The sequence below is a fragment of the Aulostomus chinensis genome, chromosome 5 (genome assembly GCF_037954235.1).
Source record: "Aulostomus chinensis isolate RoL2024-O1b breed Wild chromosome 5, RoL_Achi_v1.0, whole genome shotgun sequence".
NCBI classification, from domain to species: Eukaryota; Metazoa; Chordata; class Actinopteri; order Syngnathiformes; family Aulostomidae; genus Aulostomus; species Aulostomus chinensis.
In genome coordinates this window covers 17,341,588-17,358,125 of record NC_141324.1, presented here as the reverse complement: position 1 = coordinate 17,358,125, position 16,538 = coordinate 17,341,588, and the positions used below count along the sequence as shown (strand labels likewise).

General features: G+C 41.8%; 1 protein-coding gene and 1 long non-coding RNA gene across 4 annotated transcripts in view; one reads left to right on the top strand and one right to left on the bottom strand.

Moving 5' to 3' along the window:
• The window catches only part of gpc1b (glypican 1b), a 75,856-nt gene extending 60,460 nt beyond the window's left edge, over positions 1–15,396 (top strand). For 2 of the 3 annotated variants that reach the window (XM_086203575.1, XM_086203574.1), the window contains exons 4-9: positions 4,971–5,136; positions 5,269–5,399; positions 7,050–7,178; positions 7,479–7,612; positions 8,257–8,432; positions 10,499–15,396. In XM_086203575.1, the coding sequence (XP_086059701.1) occupies positions 4,971–5,136; positions 5,269–5,399; positions 7,050–7,178; positions 7,479–7,612; positions 8,257–8,432; positions 10,499–10,710 (948 nt within the window). In that variant the 3' untranslated portion in view covers positions 10,711–15,396. The remainder of the gene's footprint in view (positions 1–4,970; positions 5,137–5,268; positions 5,400–7,049; positions 7,179–7,478; positions 7,613–8,256; positions 8,433–10,498) is intronic. The other variant, XM_086203573.1, reaches the window with a different exon arrangement.
• Positions 1–16,538, bottom strand: part of LOC147261523 (uncharacterized) — a 76,710-nt gene that overhangs the window by 29,447 nt on the left and 30,725 nt on the right. The gene's annotated exons all lie outside the window — the stretch shown is intronic.

Genomic DNA, 16,538 nt, shown 5'->3' with positions numbered 1-16,538 from the left:
CATCATTTCTAATTTATCTGATGCGATGAAGTCGTCTTTTGTGCCATATGAGGGACTTTAGCCAACTTGTCAACTCAGCTAGAACCATGTTCATTTGACCAGCTCTGTACTGGACCCAGTGGAGTGCAATGGAGTACAGCAGTTTTGGCTTTTATGGCAAAAAGGAGGTTCTGGTGAAAACCAAGTTCTTAGGACATTTTTAACCAAGTCTGTCATGGATCTTGTCAATTCGCTCAGGATCTATTTCAGTGTAAATAACCCCCGTCATTTCTTTTTGCCACCAGGGGTCGCTGTGACTTCCCGGCCTCAGAGTGTCTTGGGTTCTTCCATGACCAATATTACATCCCTCCACCTTGTTAAGTGTAAATGAGCCTCATTATGTTTCCCACTGACAAACAAATTTCCCCAAAAACACAAATGACCTCAGAAGCAGAGGGAATCAGTCACTTCCTCCTCCTTACACCATGCAGAATCTGAAGTTTTTGCACAATAACTTCAGTCTTTTCAATAAATGCATGCAAAATTTGACCTTCACAGTCCAGGCCCTTGATGTACATAGGGGTGGGTCAATTCTTCCATTCATGCGATAGCTTCAAAAGCAAGTGTAATCTGTTTACTGTTCACTCAAAGGCTTCAAAAAGTGCATTCTGGGTAGATTTACCAGGGTTATATCACCTCGTGGGTAGTAATGCATCTGAAAGTCCAGCATCCTCACGTCTCTCTTGGTTCTTTATTCTCCTCCTGTTTGCTTTAATTTGTACTCCATCATTTCTGTTGATATTTCCCAGAACGGTGTGGTGCTGTCCTCTGTCTCCTCTCCCTACTAATGGATTGCGATACTAATTTGGATCTTAGCGTTTCCCTTCTTTCTCCTGTAATACCACCTTCGATTGATCAGCCGTAATGAGACAGCCGCTCCTATTTACGGCTATTTATTGCCACTTAAAACCGACCTAAATGAAGATGTTTACTACAAGCTCAACAGCTTGAGTGCAAAGCAGGATAGAAAAAAAAATATGATATGTGACTTCTGCAAGATACTTTTAAACTCAGAAAAAACACGGCTTGAATTCTGCTTTGTGTTCATTTGATTATCTTTTAAAAAGTGGGAGCTGTGATGAAAGTATATCCCAAAAGGAAGCAGGGAACAGAGGCTAGCAGAGCTGAGAGAACTGAAAGGGAGCTGTGTGGAAGACAGAACCAGATTGGATTAGAAGGACGCACTCTTTCCATCTCCGACAATTCCAGTTGCTGCGTCCTTAAGTTTTTTTCTGGACTTTAATTTTTTATTCCCTTGAGTAAGGGAGTGGAGGAAGTAGGCCACGCGCCACATAGCTCACTCTGGAATCAAGCAGGCTGGATCGGCTTGCTCTATAACACAGTGGGGGAGAGGTCACTCATATATCTTCACTAATTACAGCGGGAGGACAGTCGGGGAGAGCCGGGAGAGAGCCTGAAGTGTCTCAGGCTGGTGGACCAATATGGAAGGTACTGACAGGTACAGGGAGCGTGGTGGGAAGGTGAAGCAAGGACAAGTTAAGTGCGTGGGTGCTTAAAATGTAAGAGTTTCATCAAAGAGCCACACGGGCAAAGATCAAAGAGAGTATTTCCAACTTAAAACATTCTTGAAAGGTCAGTTTGAGTCTACAATCCAAACTAGACCGGAGTGATGTGGATGTTTGACAGAACATGCATCAAGAACAAATTGGACAAGTTATTAATCTAATAAGTGTTGAATGTCTTGATTTCTATTTATTACCTCCACTGGTGTTTGCCTGTCAGCAGGATTACACAAAAACTATGCGGCTGATTTTCACTACACTTGCTGGAGGGATGCAGTATGGGTTGAGGAAGAACCCATTAAATTCTGGGGCGGATTAAGCATAGTGCCATCTGGTGGCAGCAGGAAATGAGGTGATGTTCCATACATCGATGTACTCCTCCTAGTGGGCCAAGCAGATCAGCTTTAAGAACTTCATGATGGCTCACTGAAGTAGGGATGTAATAATTAGTGCTTTTTTGGCACTAAATTGATGCCTACACGCTGAAAATATGAAGGCACGTATTTTTCTGTGGTATTAGTACCATTGGTGCTTGAGTTACAGGCTGTTAGCAACCCACAGAATGACAGCAACAACTGCAGTAACAGGTCCTCTCGTGGATTGGTGGAGATAAAAACACACACCAACACAATGAAGATGTCAGGAATTTCACCCGGGTACTACTGCAGTGTTAGCTAGTGTGTTCGTGCAATAGCGAGAGAGTGTGTACGTGTGTGCGCGCGCGCGCGTGCGTGTGTGTGTGTGTGTGATGAGGATAAGTTACATAGCTCAAGCACGGCAGAGTTTTCTGCTTTGGTCTGAAATAAAGCACAGTAGCCACGCCCCTCTGCCCTACGTGGACCTGGTTGTGTAGATTGAAGTTGTGCTCTTCGTCGGCGAATGCTTACAAACTCAAACGAAGTCCCAGTGTGTTGCCTCCAAACTGATTTTAGTTGTTTAAGCATCTGCAGCTGCATCATCTCTCTCTCTCTCTCTCTCTCTCTCTCTCTCTCTCTCTCTCGCTCTCTCTCTGCACGCGATTTATGTCACTGGTTATTCTCAAATGAGTTTTTTAATCAACAATAGCGATAGGGACTTTGGAAGACTGTCATCCCCTGAGGTGGCCAGTGTTGCTATTTCACCGTAGAACATGAAACCATGAAACCTGGACTCCACACGGTTTGATCTTTTCCAAATTTCACATCTACAATCTGGATTTATGTTATAGTAACAGTGCCAGGCTGTGGTTTCAGGAAACCTAAAGTGAACACGTTTGGTTTACATCCAAATGTCACTGCATTATCTACATGTAATATGCAGCAACATAGTACTGTGTGTATTCTGTAGGGCCACCTAGTGGATGAAGGAAGTCATATTTGCACCACAGCACATTCATTTCTGCCCATCTGGTCACAGACTGATAAGCAGGGGTGCGAGGACCATCACTGCTTGTAGGTAAAAACTCTGTGTGTGCCTTCTACTTTTATGTTATGTTGGTTTTATTTCCTTAACGTGTTTCTCTCAAGTAATTTTCCTCTCTGGTGCAACAGATAAACAAGTAATTTCCCCCCGCCACAACTAGGAACATGCTTATCATTCTTCGTCATTTTGTGGGTTGTTTTTTTTTCCCGATTTAAATAGAATTCCTCAGCTCAAATGTGAAAATAATCAACAGATTAATCCAAAATGAAAGTAGTCATTAGTTGCAGCCTGAGGTCTGGACATCCTCTCCTTCACAGTGCACCATAGCGCCAAGGTTACTGAGGAATGTCAACATAAACCTCCAATTAGCACTACAGAGGAAGGAGTTCCACTCCGGTTCTTGTACCTGGTCACTGATGCCCAGCTTTCATCCTGTATGCATGACACAACAGAAACTCAATTCCCGTCTTGCTCTCCCTGATAAGCGATTCACCAACATTGCCGTGAGTTTTATTTACGCCTGTGCTTATGCTGAACCTTTGAGCTTTCTTAACATATCGCTCTCATTTCCAGTGGTTCTCTCTCAGCTCATCCCTGCACACTCCCTTCCCACATTTTCTCTCTCACCAAAAAAGCATTTGTCTGACTCATTCCTGGTTAATGAGGGGTAGGGTAAGGATGGGAGGAGGGGAGTGAGGATCTGACTCATGTCTCATATGACTTGAGATTAAGCCTGGGAGTGTGGTTATTGCTTTTCTGTGTCACTTATTTCACTTTATGCTTTCCTTCTTGTGCAACTGGCAGTAACCACTGAATTATATTGATCTCATCACTCTGGTTTATTATGTATTTTTCTAATGTTTAAGCTTTGACAGCGTGAGAATGCATTTATTTTGCTTAATGTGGATAAAAGATGATCACATTTTCATGAACCTAGTGAGGTAATTGGGTTGAAATACACTCCAAAAGGGAAACTAATTGATTTTTTTGACATCTGTCTTCAGCACTAGAACTGATAAAGTATGAATCACTTTAATAATGTAGCATTTGAGCCTTTTTGAAATCTTTATTGAAGCTTATCAGAGGACGAGGCTCGGCTACATGGTTCTGAGGGTGCAGTTTTACCTTGAAGACGATTGTTTTTCAGCCTGAGCAATTATGCTGAGCCGATCTGAATCTAAATTTAACCACCGACGGGTCTGTAGAATGTTCAAAGCGTCTATGATTTGGTTTCCCTCCAGATCCTCATTGTTGTCCTATTTCTACTGTATATTTATTAAAAGCTGGCTTTTACTGTGACTTTGCTGTTGGAAGAACTGTTTCCAGGAAAAGCATCGGCTGGCCCAGATGTCAGCTTAGAGGAGCTTTGTATGCATAGCTGGGCTAGTTCCACCTCTCTCTCTCCTTTCTCTCCCCCTCAAACACACTTTCTGAGGTTTTGTATGCATAGCTGTACTCTCTTGTGAACAGAGCTTACTGGTATTAACCCAGTTTCACTTTTCACGCACGAAGGCCCTTTCCTGGGGGAACCGCCTTGTGGGATAGAGAGAGAAATGGCAGAGGGAGGCAGGATGGAGTGAGGGACTGAGAATACTTGTATGAATGTCAGGGTCTTTTCATCACACGTGGAACAAAAAAGCGTATTGTCCCAAAGAGGTTTCTACGGTAACTGTGCCAATTGAAAGACTGGTACAAAGTGAGAAAGGTCACCATGGGAAGTGACCTCCCGTGGTTTGTGACAGTCAGTCTGTGACTGAAGAAACTGACACTCACATTGAATTATAAAAACGGTTTCATATGACATGGAATTCTCATGTGGCAGTGGAGCGTCTACCGTTTAGACAGTAATACACTGGTGCATGGCTCAGAATATACAGCAGGTTGTTCACTAATCTCTGGGTTGTCAGTTCAATCCTCGGCTCCAGCTGTCAAAGTGTCTTTGAGCAAGAACCCTGAGTACCATTAAGGATGCCATTTATGTTTATATTTGTCGACGCCCTTCTCCAGGTGCAGCTGAGCCAGGAGTGTGTGCGTGCCATGATGAGGATGACTTACTGTCCCCATTGCCGCGGTGTAGCCTCTGCCAGACCTTGTGCCAATTACTGCAGTAACGTCATGAAGGGCTGTCTGGCCAACCAGGCTGACCTCAACACTGAATGGAGGCACCTGGCAGGTTGGGAACACACACACTCATACAAGAATCTGAGTCATGCATATAGTCTGGCCCACCCAGCACATCATGTGCTGCTTACACAGCCTCCACCTTCCCTCACCCTCACGCTGACTGGAACTTCTGTTTTGGTAGAAACAATGATGCAAGTGGCCGGTCACTTTGATGGTCCGTCTGGTGTGGATGTCGTGGTGCTCTCCATCCCGTCTCGCATATCAGAAGCAATGGTCGCCATGACGGAGAATATAGAGACCATCAACAGCAAGGTCAGAACGTTAGTTTTCAATTCTGTGGTATGAAAATACAAGTTGAAGAAAAAGAAGTATAACCCTGCAGTTTTAGCTTATGCAAATGTTCCAAAAATTTACAGTGACCTTGGCTTCGGTATTGTTTGTGTGTGACCACACATACACACACACACACACACACACACACACACACGCTTATACTTATGTCTTTGGGGGAACTTTCAGTGATATAATGTATTCCCTATCCTTGTAACTTTACCAGCCAAATGTCAGCAAAAATGTCCTCACCATATTGGTTAAAAACATGTTGTGGTCCTTACTGTGTAGCAAGTGCAAGAACACGCGTACACACGAATCCTTGTATGTTTGTGAGGACTAAGTACCTGACCCTAACCCTGACTCTAAACCTAATCATACTGTAAGTCTAACCTCGACCCTAAAACTAAGCCTTGACAAGCCTTGACACTCAAACAGCCCCCTACTCTGGTCCTCACAATACAAGAACAATCACACACAGCATCTCAACACCTTTCTTACCACTAAATGAATGCTGCTGAAGCAAAGGGATGTGAGTCATGACAGAGCCTGAAGCCCAGCGGTTTAATGGCGTTTAAGCAACACTTTTATAGGATCCTTAAAAGGCACTGGCAGTAATGAAATTCAGACTGATTTAAAGATCTAAGAGCAGAAATGGTGCTGATCACTTGCAAATCCAAACTTATCGACCTATACAGCGCTTTTAAGTGATTCTCTTTAGTTTCTTGCTGATTGCGTCCCTGTGTTGTTATTGTTGTAATGCTTTTGCCTCTGACCTGGATCAGTATGGTTATAATCACGGAGGGATTCAGCCTCTGATCTTCATCTCCAGGGATGAGTGTACATCTGATCTCATAGAAGTCAACTGGTTTCTCTGTTTCTCTGGAGTAGACAGTGTAGGACTTTGGCTTGTGCTACGGGTATGCTAGTGTGCCTGAAGGTGTTCTGGCTTGGCTCTGCTTTAACCGAGTCAACACTGCATTTCTTCTAACCATTATTTAATCTATGATTCAGTACCAATGAGTTATGATGACAGACACGGCTGGAAGCTTAAGACAGGATCATTGTATAGTTACGTGTGAAGGTTCAAAGGCTGGAGGCGCTCTCAAGAAGGCCAGATTGGATGACAGATTGACTGCAGTTCTTATTTTATTCCCTGGGCTCCATTATGTAATGCAAGCCCCGTATGGACAAGTACTGTTTCGTGAACTGTGAATCATTCTGCTGAAGTGATGCTGTGATTGACTCTTGGGATCATGTAAATAACCAGTACCACTACCATACTGTACCAGTAACACTACCATACCAGCAACACAACCGTAGTGTTGGTTTTAAAAATTTAGAGATTTGGAGAAAGAAATTAAAAGTATCGTTTTGATGCAGCAGATGTTTTTTGTTTTTTTTTTCCTGTAATTTGACTTTGCTAAGATGGACACAAAAGCGGAAATTGCATACGGCAGGGAAATATTGTTTATAGACATGGTGTGGCTCAAGAAACAGTTGGATATGTTTTAGGCTTTTGTCTGAACTGGACTGAATTAATATCCTCTCTGCACCCTTTTATTAACTTGTCTCTCCTCCCTTCATCTTTTTTTTTTCCATTGGTGTCTTCTCTCCCTGCCCCTGTCCCAGTTGTTTCAGGCCTGTGGGAACCTCAGAGACGGAGGATCCAGCAGCTCAGGAGTCGAAGAGATTTTGAACAAAGGGAAGGTTATAGTGGAGGACAGATTGGGAACCAGCTCAAACAAACTAGACATACTGGTGGGTTCTTATCCAAGTGAATTATCACATCCTAGTTATTGCTCTCAGGGTGACCACATGTGGCCCATTGATAGTAGTGTTTTATGACCCAGCAGTCATTGCTCACCATGGGCAATTAAACCCTTTTTTTTACTATTAGTTTCACCTTTTCACTGATGATGCTAGGATGGATGATCACATGACTGAACACTGCAGTTACTTTTCATTAGTTATACTTTCATAATTGAATGGGCTATCAAGCTGAGATTTCTGCGTGAAGTAAAAAATAACGTGAGTGAACGTTCATCCACTCTGCTCCAGGTGTCTGATGTTACCACAAGACTGAGGGACATGCAGCCATATTGGGTTTCTCTTCCAACTGTTCTCTGCAGTGATAAAGTGGCTACCGGTGCAGGCGCTGAGGACAAATGTTGGAACGGCATGAGTCGGGCCAGGTAGGGACTCTAAACTCACTAAACTCTTTGTCATTAAATCCTTTTTCCATTATGGAATCATGGTGTGAAAACTCTTCTTAATGTAAAATGGAATATAGGTGGAATAAAAAGATCATATTTAATTTGATGCACACGCTTCTTTAGTATAACAGTGCCGCTGTCTTTTATGCTAGTTTGTATCGAAGAAAATCCCCGCACTCAAGAACGTGGGGTGGGCTTAGGTTGTACAGATCAAAAAACAGTTGGCTTTTAAAGAAGAGGGATGTACACACTTTAATCAGTAATACACAGCAAGTCAAGCTTTCAGTTACCAGAACGTCATCAGGATGAACCAGTCTACTCATTGCCCTGATGAAAGTATTGTGACTTGACTTTGTTTACTGTGTATCAATGAAAGTTGTATTGATGGATGGAAGTGTCTGTCTGTTAGTCTTAGCACAGATAATGTGACTGAGTCAGTGACACCAGAGTCTGTCACCTCTAAGCAGCAAGCACTCGTTATCTTTGGGGAAGTGACTCCCTTGTTGCTCAGGGATTGCATTAAAAGACGGAAGGCTTATCTTAACTTAAGGGTAGAAAACACCCTTAAGTCAGGAAAAATCCATGAGCCACTGAGTGAAATTTCACATGTTCATGTGTGACAGGTACCTTCCCGATGTGATAGGTGATGGCCTAGCAAGCCAGATCAACAACCCCGAAGTGGACATTGACATCACCAAGCCAGACATGACAATACGACAGCAGATAATGCAGCTGAAGATCATGACCCACCGCCTGAAGAACGCTCTCAATGGCAATGATGTGGACTTTCAGGACACTAGTAAGTACTGTAACCATCACATCCAACACAGTTACAACCCAGATAGCATTCGATGTCAGATCAGTCCTCACATTTGGCCTTGCAATATGGCATTTGGTGCAACTGCCTGAACTCAGCCACAGGTCCACCTTATATGACCCAAATCTGACCCTGGTTGTTACATTTGGGCCACATCTGGTCCACACAATACATGCCATTGACTAAGTCAAGCCTGTCTCATTGCATTCGATCCATGTCTTGACCACAAAGTACATGCCATAACCCAAGTCAAGCCTGGCCCATTACATTTGGGCCGCGTCTGGTCTGTAACTGAACCGTAAGTGCCAAACTACTCCCAAATTAGGCCCAAATGTGTCCGCTATCTGGGAAAGAACATAGCAAATTAATTTCAGAAAGTCTCTTTCTATCTCTGTGGAGGAGTGGACTCTGATCTTAGAGTAATTTTGAGAAACACAAAAGAAAAATGTCAAAAGCAATACTTTTGGAGTAAAGACGCAGTGTAAAAATGGTAAATCAATGGAAATCTAGCATCAGGGCATGTTAAAGTATTTAAAATGACAGAATATTCCATTTTCCGAACATTCCGAAATGTAAAAACAGACCTCTTTCTAAATTAAAATTAAAAAAAGAATTTGTTGGTCCATAGTCCAGCGCATGGTTAAAACATTATGCCAAACAGAACCAAAATCTTACACCATGGCAAGGGAGAGCATAGCAACGAGACAAAGTTGTTTCACTGCAGACAGTTGTTTCCAGATGTGCTGCCATGGCTCTTGTTGAGAAGCAGAAAGAAACAAGTACTTCAGAGTAAAAAATTAAATTAAAAAACAAAAAAAAAGCAGTTGTCCACCAAGAGAACTGGAACCGGAAAACAAAAGGCACATCAAGGTGATTCTCTTCAAACCTGGGAAATGTCCAGCAGCACTAAATGCTCAGAAGTGAGGGAAAGGAGCAGGATACTGAATCATTCACCTACGGTCTAGCGTGATCTGGTCAGAAGTGCTTTAAATGAAAGTCTCTCAGCCAAAATTCAAGTTGAAACTGAGTCAAGCGACTCACCTTTGCACAAAACACAAGAACAAGGCTTCAAAGAATTTGGCAGCAGGTGCTCTGGACTGATGTGTAAAACACTAATATTAGGCTCTAACTGACAGCAGGGTGTTCGCTCGATAGCTACGGAGTGTCAGCGGGAGACGGTAAAGTACGATAGTGGTACTTTACAGCTTTGAGGCGGCATTTCTGCTAATTGACGTGGAGATTTGGTTGAAATTAATGATCTCCTAATGTTCCATTATGCTAAATGCTGTGCTTTTTATTACTATTAGTTATATAGGTACAAACTGCTGGAGGGATGAGTGACATTCATCCAAAAATACATTCCCTCCTTTGGTGTTTTGACAATAGTGGTGCATTAGTCGAATACATCAGACAGAAATGTCCCATAGTTAACTGCTCTGTATACAAGCATCTATAGTCATTATGTTTCCGCACTAATTTTGTTCAGCTTCTTCCTTCAGCCCCGTCTACATCTGAGTTGCCATATTCAGAGTAAACTAGTCTTTGGGAAAAAGCAGACCCAATGAAGCCGCTCCATGTCTGTTTGGTCGCTAGGCAACCTCGCTAAACCTCCAGTTCACGGAATTTATATTAAACTCATTCATAAACAAAAACACTAATGCATCACAGTAAAAATAAAAAATGCAGTCTCAAACGCAATAAGCAAATGTAACGTGACTACATAAACACCACTTCATTGTATTAGAATGCACGCCTCCACTTCTGGGTCTTCGTGGCAACATGTAAACCCACCTCTCAATTCCGAGGGGCATTTTCTGATTAGCGCATTTACATGACCCACTGTTTCAGTTAATACAGGCATAGGCCAAGTGTCTTATTCCAACCAGAATGTGTAATGGGGTTACAGCAGGTGTTTATGTGACTTATATGCACAAATATTTTCATATTCTGATTAATACAGGAATGGGATTCAGTGCATCCAATGGGTGAATGCAGTCATTGAACTCGGTGTCTTAAGTCTCTCTCTCTCTCACTCACTCACTCTCTAGGTGATGATGTCAGTGGTTCAGGAAGTGGCTCGTGTCCTGACGATGTGTGTGCCCGCGGAGGTCCAAACCTTCCTCTCCCCATCACTGACCGACCCAATATTTACATCTACCCTCCAGAAAACAAGAAGGTGGTGAAAGGTTCAGCCAACCAGAACCTTCCTTTCATCAACGTGTTCCTTCTTTCACTGCTCATTTTGCTGTTGCAGCGATAATTGACGGGGGCGTCTACCAAACGGGACTGAGTTTAGGACACAGGAGGGTTGGGGAGAGTTTAACAAGGTGAGGAAGGAGAAGTTGGGGGTTTATTACGTTGCCAAAACTACATATATATGGGAAAACAACACACACACACACACACACACACACACACAAATAAAAAAATGGATGGACGTCAGCTTGGGTTTGGATTTGAACACAGTGGAGGTATTCATAAATGTTCTCTTCTGCGCTTATCTTTAATTTCTTGCTATAACTGTATTATGACACCATTAGATCTTTTACATTGTTTAATGTTTCTGGTGTTTGGTTCTTTGAAATTATCTGTACCTAAGACATGACTAAGACACTAGGTTGGTGTCGACAACAGTGGGGGAAGAAGAATGGGGCGCAGGTGTAGCCATTTGTAATTCAACTCCTTTAAACAGCACTTACGGCTTCTGTAGACTTATTTATTTAGTAAGAATTGACAATAGAATCCAGAGTGGTCAAGTTATTCCCCGATCTTTAGTAAAATAAAAAAAGTGCACAAACCACATCCAGTTCTTTAAATACATTGAGCCCTGCAGTGTCATTACACTCACACACACTCAGCACTTTCTGTCATTTGACCATGTAAGCTGTAATAATAGCCCTGATCACATTCACACTGACATGATCATGTAATGTGGGAGTGACCTTATCCATTTGCCACGGCACCCATCCCTTCATCCCTATAACCCCCACCCCACACCCCCACCGCTGAGGTATCTGCCCCTCCCTCTCTCGGTCCTGCTAGCAGTAGAGGATTGACTCGGGGGTCGGGTGGAAGCCAAAGACATGCTAGGCTGGGTCAGGTCTCAGATGACAGTATAGAGCGCTGTATGTGGAATATGGAGGGGGTGGGGGGGTTGATAGTTTAAGCCTGCCCTTCATGGTAGAGATTTCCACTTCATGATTTTGTAGCAGATTGGAAAAATGCACGTCGATGCAGAAACACTGTTGTCCTGTAGTTTTTGTTGTTGTTGCTGTACTCCTTTCATCTGCACAACAGAGCAAAACTCGAATGTGCATAATTTCATGCGCTCCCTGCAACGACCCCGTGCTCCTTTGATAAGCCGCGTAATTGCAGACATCGTGTTTTTGTCTAATTGCTGCGATCCTCACAGTGAAAGCCACACCTTGCACGTTTTTGAATCATTCTATAGCAGACATAATACTGTACATATTTTTTGATTGCATTTCTGTTGTTTTCTAGAGAGAAAAAAGTAGCCAATTAGCATTTTATAACAGGTAGATCATTGTGTTCTATAACTCGTTTTTCATTTATCTCCTATCCATAACTGCCTTCCTTTTGTTTTTCCTGCAACTTCTCTGTATCAGTGCCTCTTTTCTTCCCACCTACCCCCCCGACCCCCTCCACTCAACTGTTATAATGACCTTCAAAGCGTTCATCATGCTTTTTTACATGATGGCGAGGCAATATGATAATGACTTATCTTCATTGTGTGCCAATCTTACTGGGAATGTTTTTGGGAACGCAGTGCAAAAGGCTTTTTCCTGATGAGACGCTCGCTGGGTGGGAACATAGAGCAACATTTGAATTAAAAAAGAAATGTCTGACTTATGAAAGCTGTCTGCAGGATGACGGGACAATGCTTGCATGTGTGTATATGTATGTTTGCGTGTGGATACTTGTACATGATTGATAGAGTAAAAGAGGGTGGGTGCCTTTAAACGTTTTAAAGATGGTTACAGAAAAGAAATGTACTGGACTAACATTGTCTGACTGAGTGCCATTTAACTCACAACAATGTATGATTAGTATTCTGAATTTTTGTAGAGGGGGATTTTAACCTAACACGCACACACACACACACACACACACACAAACACCCACACCCACACACACACAAATCTGCATTGATGGTATCTGTGTTTGTCAGTATTGTATGTGACAGTGAAATGGATTGTTGGAGGATGCAAGAGGATACACATATGTAGGTTTTTTTTTGTTTGTTTGTTTGTTTTTAAGTAGAAAGTTGCTTCAGTTGCACACTGGGACAATCCACTATCATTTTAATGCACATACAGTTTCTAATACTGCAGATCCATTTAGGATGTTGGGAATTCTGTTAAAGTTGAAGAAGCACATCTGTTAGATACTTACTCTATATAGGGGTGAGGTTGCTGTCATACGTCTTTACCTGACAGGTGACCTTGATGGTATTTTCTGTTTGTGAACTGCTTTATTAATGAGTTCTATGTTTTATGTGTTAGCATATGTGTGTCTGCATCTGTCTGTTTGTTAGTCCCTGGTTAAGAAATCTGTCAGCGAAAGCCTTTGACATTTTTTTCAAGTGTTTGAGGTCAGTTTTGACATGAAAAAAATAGGGATATATTTGATGTTTCACTTTAAAAAAAAAGACATGCAATTTTCAACAAACAAAGAGCAAAATAGCAGGAGCACCGCATGGGTTTTCTTGACATGACATGTGGGAAAAAATCTGAATGTAACAGAACATATATGCCCTGTAATGAATGAGAAAGGACTCCAACTGTGATAGTGACATTCCAATTCAAAGACAACTTGCAACTTTATGCTCACAATTTCAGTTTCAGTGACATGCCGTCAGCGGCTGAAACCTGCACCCGCCCCCTTACCTCCTCCCTCTTTTGACGTCTTTAATTCGCATCCCAAAGTCCTCCACCTCCTCCTTTTTGTAAAACCTGCACTTTTATGAGGCCAATAAATGGCGTTGTCTGCACAAAGACATCACAAGATCGTCGATCAATACGAAAGTCAACACCTTCCAGAAATGACTATTGATTGAGGATGTGTGTATGCAGATAGGTATGGCCCACAAAGACGTCTCCTGTTCAACCATGGTGAAACGCGGCCTGAGTATGAAAGGAAGCTGGAGGACGGTTTGTCTACTGCACTGATCTCAAATCAGTTTAGGCATTTCAATCTCTCCAGGAGGCAAAAATTCAAAAGCTGATTATCCATAAAGGCTGCGTTGTTCTACATGCGTTGAATATGGAAGACATTTCTCAAAGGTGCCAATTTATGAGAAAAAAAAGTACTTTTAACTTTTGTTTGTATTTACTTTGATTTTAATATTATCAGAAATCTATGGCGAGGATAGATGTCAGAAAGAGGTTAAGAAATACAAATGTCTCATTTGCTGTTGTACCTGAAATCTTATGTCAATTATATACATTGTAAGATTTTCAAAAGGTCTGCTTCCGTTTCTTTAATGGTGAGTGTGTTTAAGTGTGTACGTTTTTGACAGAAGCAGATCTGCTTCAGTTTAGGCTTTAAAAGCAATTACTGAGGAAGTGCTCATTTTTGGGGTTGAAATGCTCATTTTTGGGGTTAAAATGACGCTGCTCGGAAGGAACCGGGTAGCAAATAACTCACAAATCAGCAGCTGGCTCCCACTTCAACTTCAGTGACTCTCCAGTATCCGAATATCACATTAAAAGGTTTCTCCACTCACGCTGCAGTTCAATCCATCCACTCATCGCTCCCTCTACCTCCGTATACGGATATTTCTTCCCATTTATTGATGGCGTATGACTTCCTTCTGTGCTCTAGCGATAACACAACTGCCACTCGATGGGGACAATCCCTTCTACGTGGATATCTTGTTTGAATATCTGTGTTTTTACAGATTCATCTATCTGCTAATTCTTCCCAGGAGCACACTTTGGGTTCATTGCCACCTAAAAAAAAGGCCGACGCGCTCCAGTGATGATGTCCTAGCACGTTTAGACCACACTGCTTAAGATCCCACGAGAGGGTTTTGTGATTGCAGCGGAGTTTCCATGTCTGTTGTCATGGTAACGCTTCTTCTTCTTCTTTTTTTTAGCCGTAGAATTTAACGTTCAAGTAGTTTATAAACAGTACTTAAAACTTTGTTTATAACACAGTTGTTTTCACATTTAAGTGCGAAATCTATAACTTCAACTACGGGCGATAGAACCAGATGAGGGTAGTGAAGTTCAAAGTATGTCATAAATAACCTCAAGTTTATCTCTCTGAGGTTCTAAACATGATCCTGTAAGTCAACCTCATATACTTCAATGGTATTACACAGGGAATAAAAGGCAAACCCAGCTCATATAAATTTAACAATGCCAGCCAACAGCTTGTTTTTGAATATATTTCTCCTGACAGGGTACATCTTGTTTATCTGAAGCAGGGCAATTATATAATAAGTGAGTTGAACTTATTTAATTTAGCTGAAATGTATAATCTTATTTCTTTGGCTCTCCTAAAGTACCGTCGCTACTTCTGTGCACAAATGCGAGCAGACACTTTCAGATTCGAAGCTTTTCACCTTCTTCTTCTTACACGCAGTTACTGTATGTACTCAGCCTTTAGGCTTTAGCTGGGTCTTTGGTCCAAAGCTCCTTCATGAACGACCGCTCCACCAACTTGCCTGGTCTCTATTTGAACAATCATCTCAACACAACACTTGTCAATAAAATCTCCAGAGCTCAGTTGAACTACCTTTGCATTCCAGTTCCAGGATCCAGGATCTTACAGTGAAAAAGCAACCAGGATTGTACACTCCTCTATGGAACAGATTAGGAAGGTTATTTTCAGAAAGGCAATGTAATGAAACATTGACACTGATATTATATTTTTGTACCGATGTCCATCTCTCAAATAGAGCATAACTGAGTTATCAATTAAACTATATCCCTTGCAGAGGAGGAGGAAATGGGTTGTGTATTATTTTCTCCACAAAGCAGGCGTCACTTTACCAAATCGTTTAAATATATGTCACAGTACGTTTTATAAAAGAAACTGAAGTGGCTTTAGTCATAATCCCTTCTATTGATTCTGGCTTGCAGAAGGAATGCGTGTAAGATTTTAAATAAGGAGGCCAAAAGGTTAACAGAGATCAACAATGTTAAGCCTGGAAATTCTTCCAAAGGTATTCGCAGACTGCTCAGGTTTGCCAGTTAAATCTCCCAACATGGCTGCGTATGTGTACTGTACCATTTTGTCTTTGGCTGATGAGAGATATTCTCACCTTTCTTCTCTTTGATCTTCACCATAATTAAACTCCTGCTCTCTATGCATTTCTCTCCGATAGCGAGCTGTCGAAGTTGTTACATAATTTTACATCAGAATTGCTGTTGGAGATCAAGAGCAGCATATCTTTGCCTCAGCCTGAATACTGAGTGCGAAATGGCTCGAAACAACAGTTTAGCGCCTGCTGGTATATTGAACATGTTTACACTACCACCTCGTGGAAGAAAGGGTTCATTACATCTGGAGGGTTGAAGCAGAAATTTCAGAAGGCAGAATGTGATTTTAATAAATTTAAAGGTTTTAGAGCAGCAGAAATGGTAGAGAAAAAAAATAGAACTTAAATAAAGGACAAAACTACTTTGAAGCACTGAGCAACTTCTGTGTTTCTAGAATTACAGCTGTAGACATAATTGTAACTGGAGAACCTTGGGCTGCTGGGAGGTTACAGTCATAATATTGACTCCTACATATGAAATCTAGCAGACAGACTCAGTGAAAGTGAGATTCTTGAGGATTAATGTCTGACACAGCCTACCGGGAAGGAACAACCAAGCTATTACCAACATCTCCTGTTTATTTTATCATATTTTTTGTCAGTTGAATGCCAAGAATCATTTTAGTAATGACATAGTCGCGACCACTGCTGTGTATTGGTGTTGTGGAGTGTTGTATTTGTGATTTTTGCTCAATACTAATGCCTTTTAAGTTGAAGGAAGGCAGGGTGTAGACAACAAAATTGAGTCTTCCATTTATCATAACCTTGTTAACTTTTGTGTGAGAGATTCTTGTGTAATG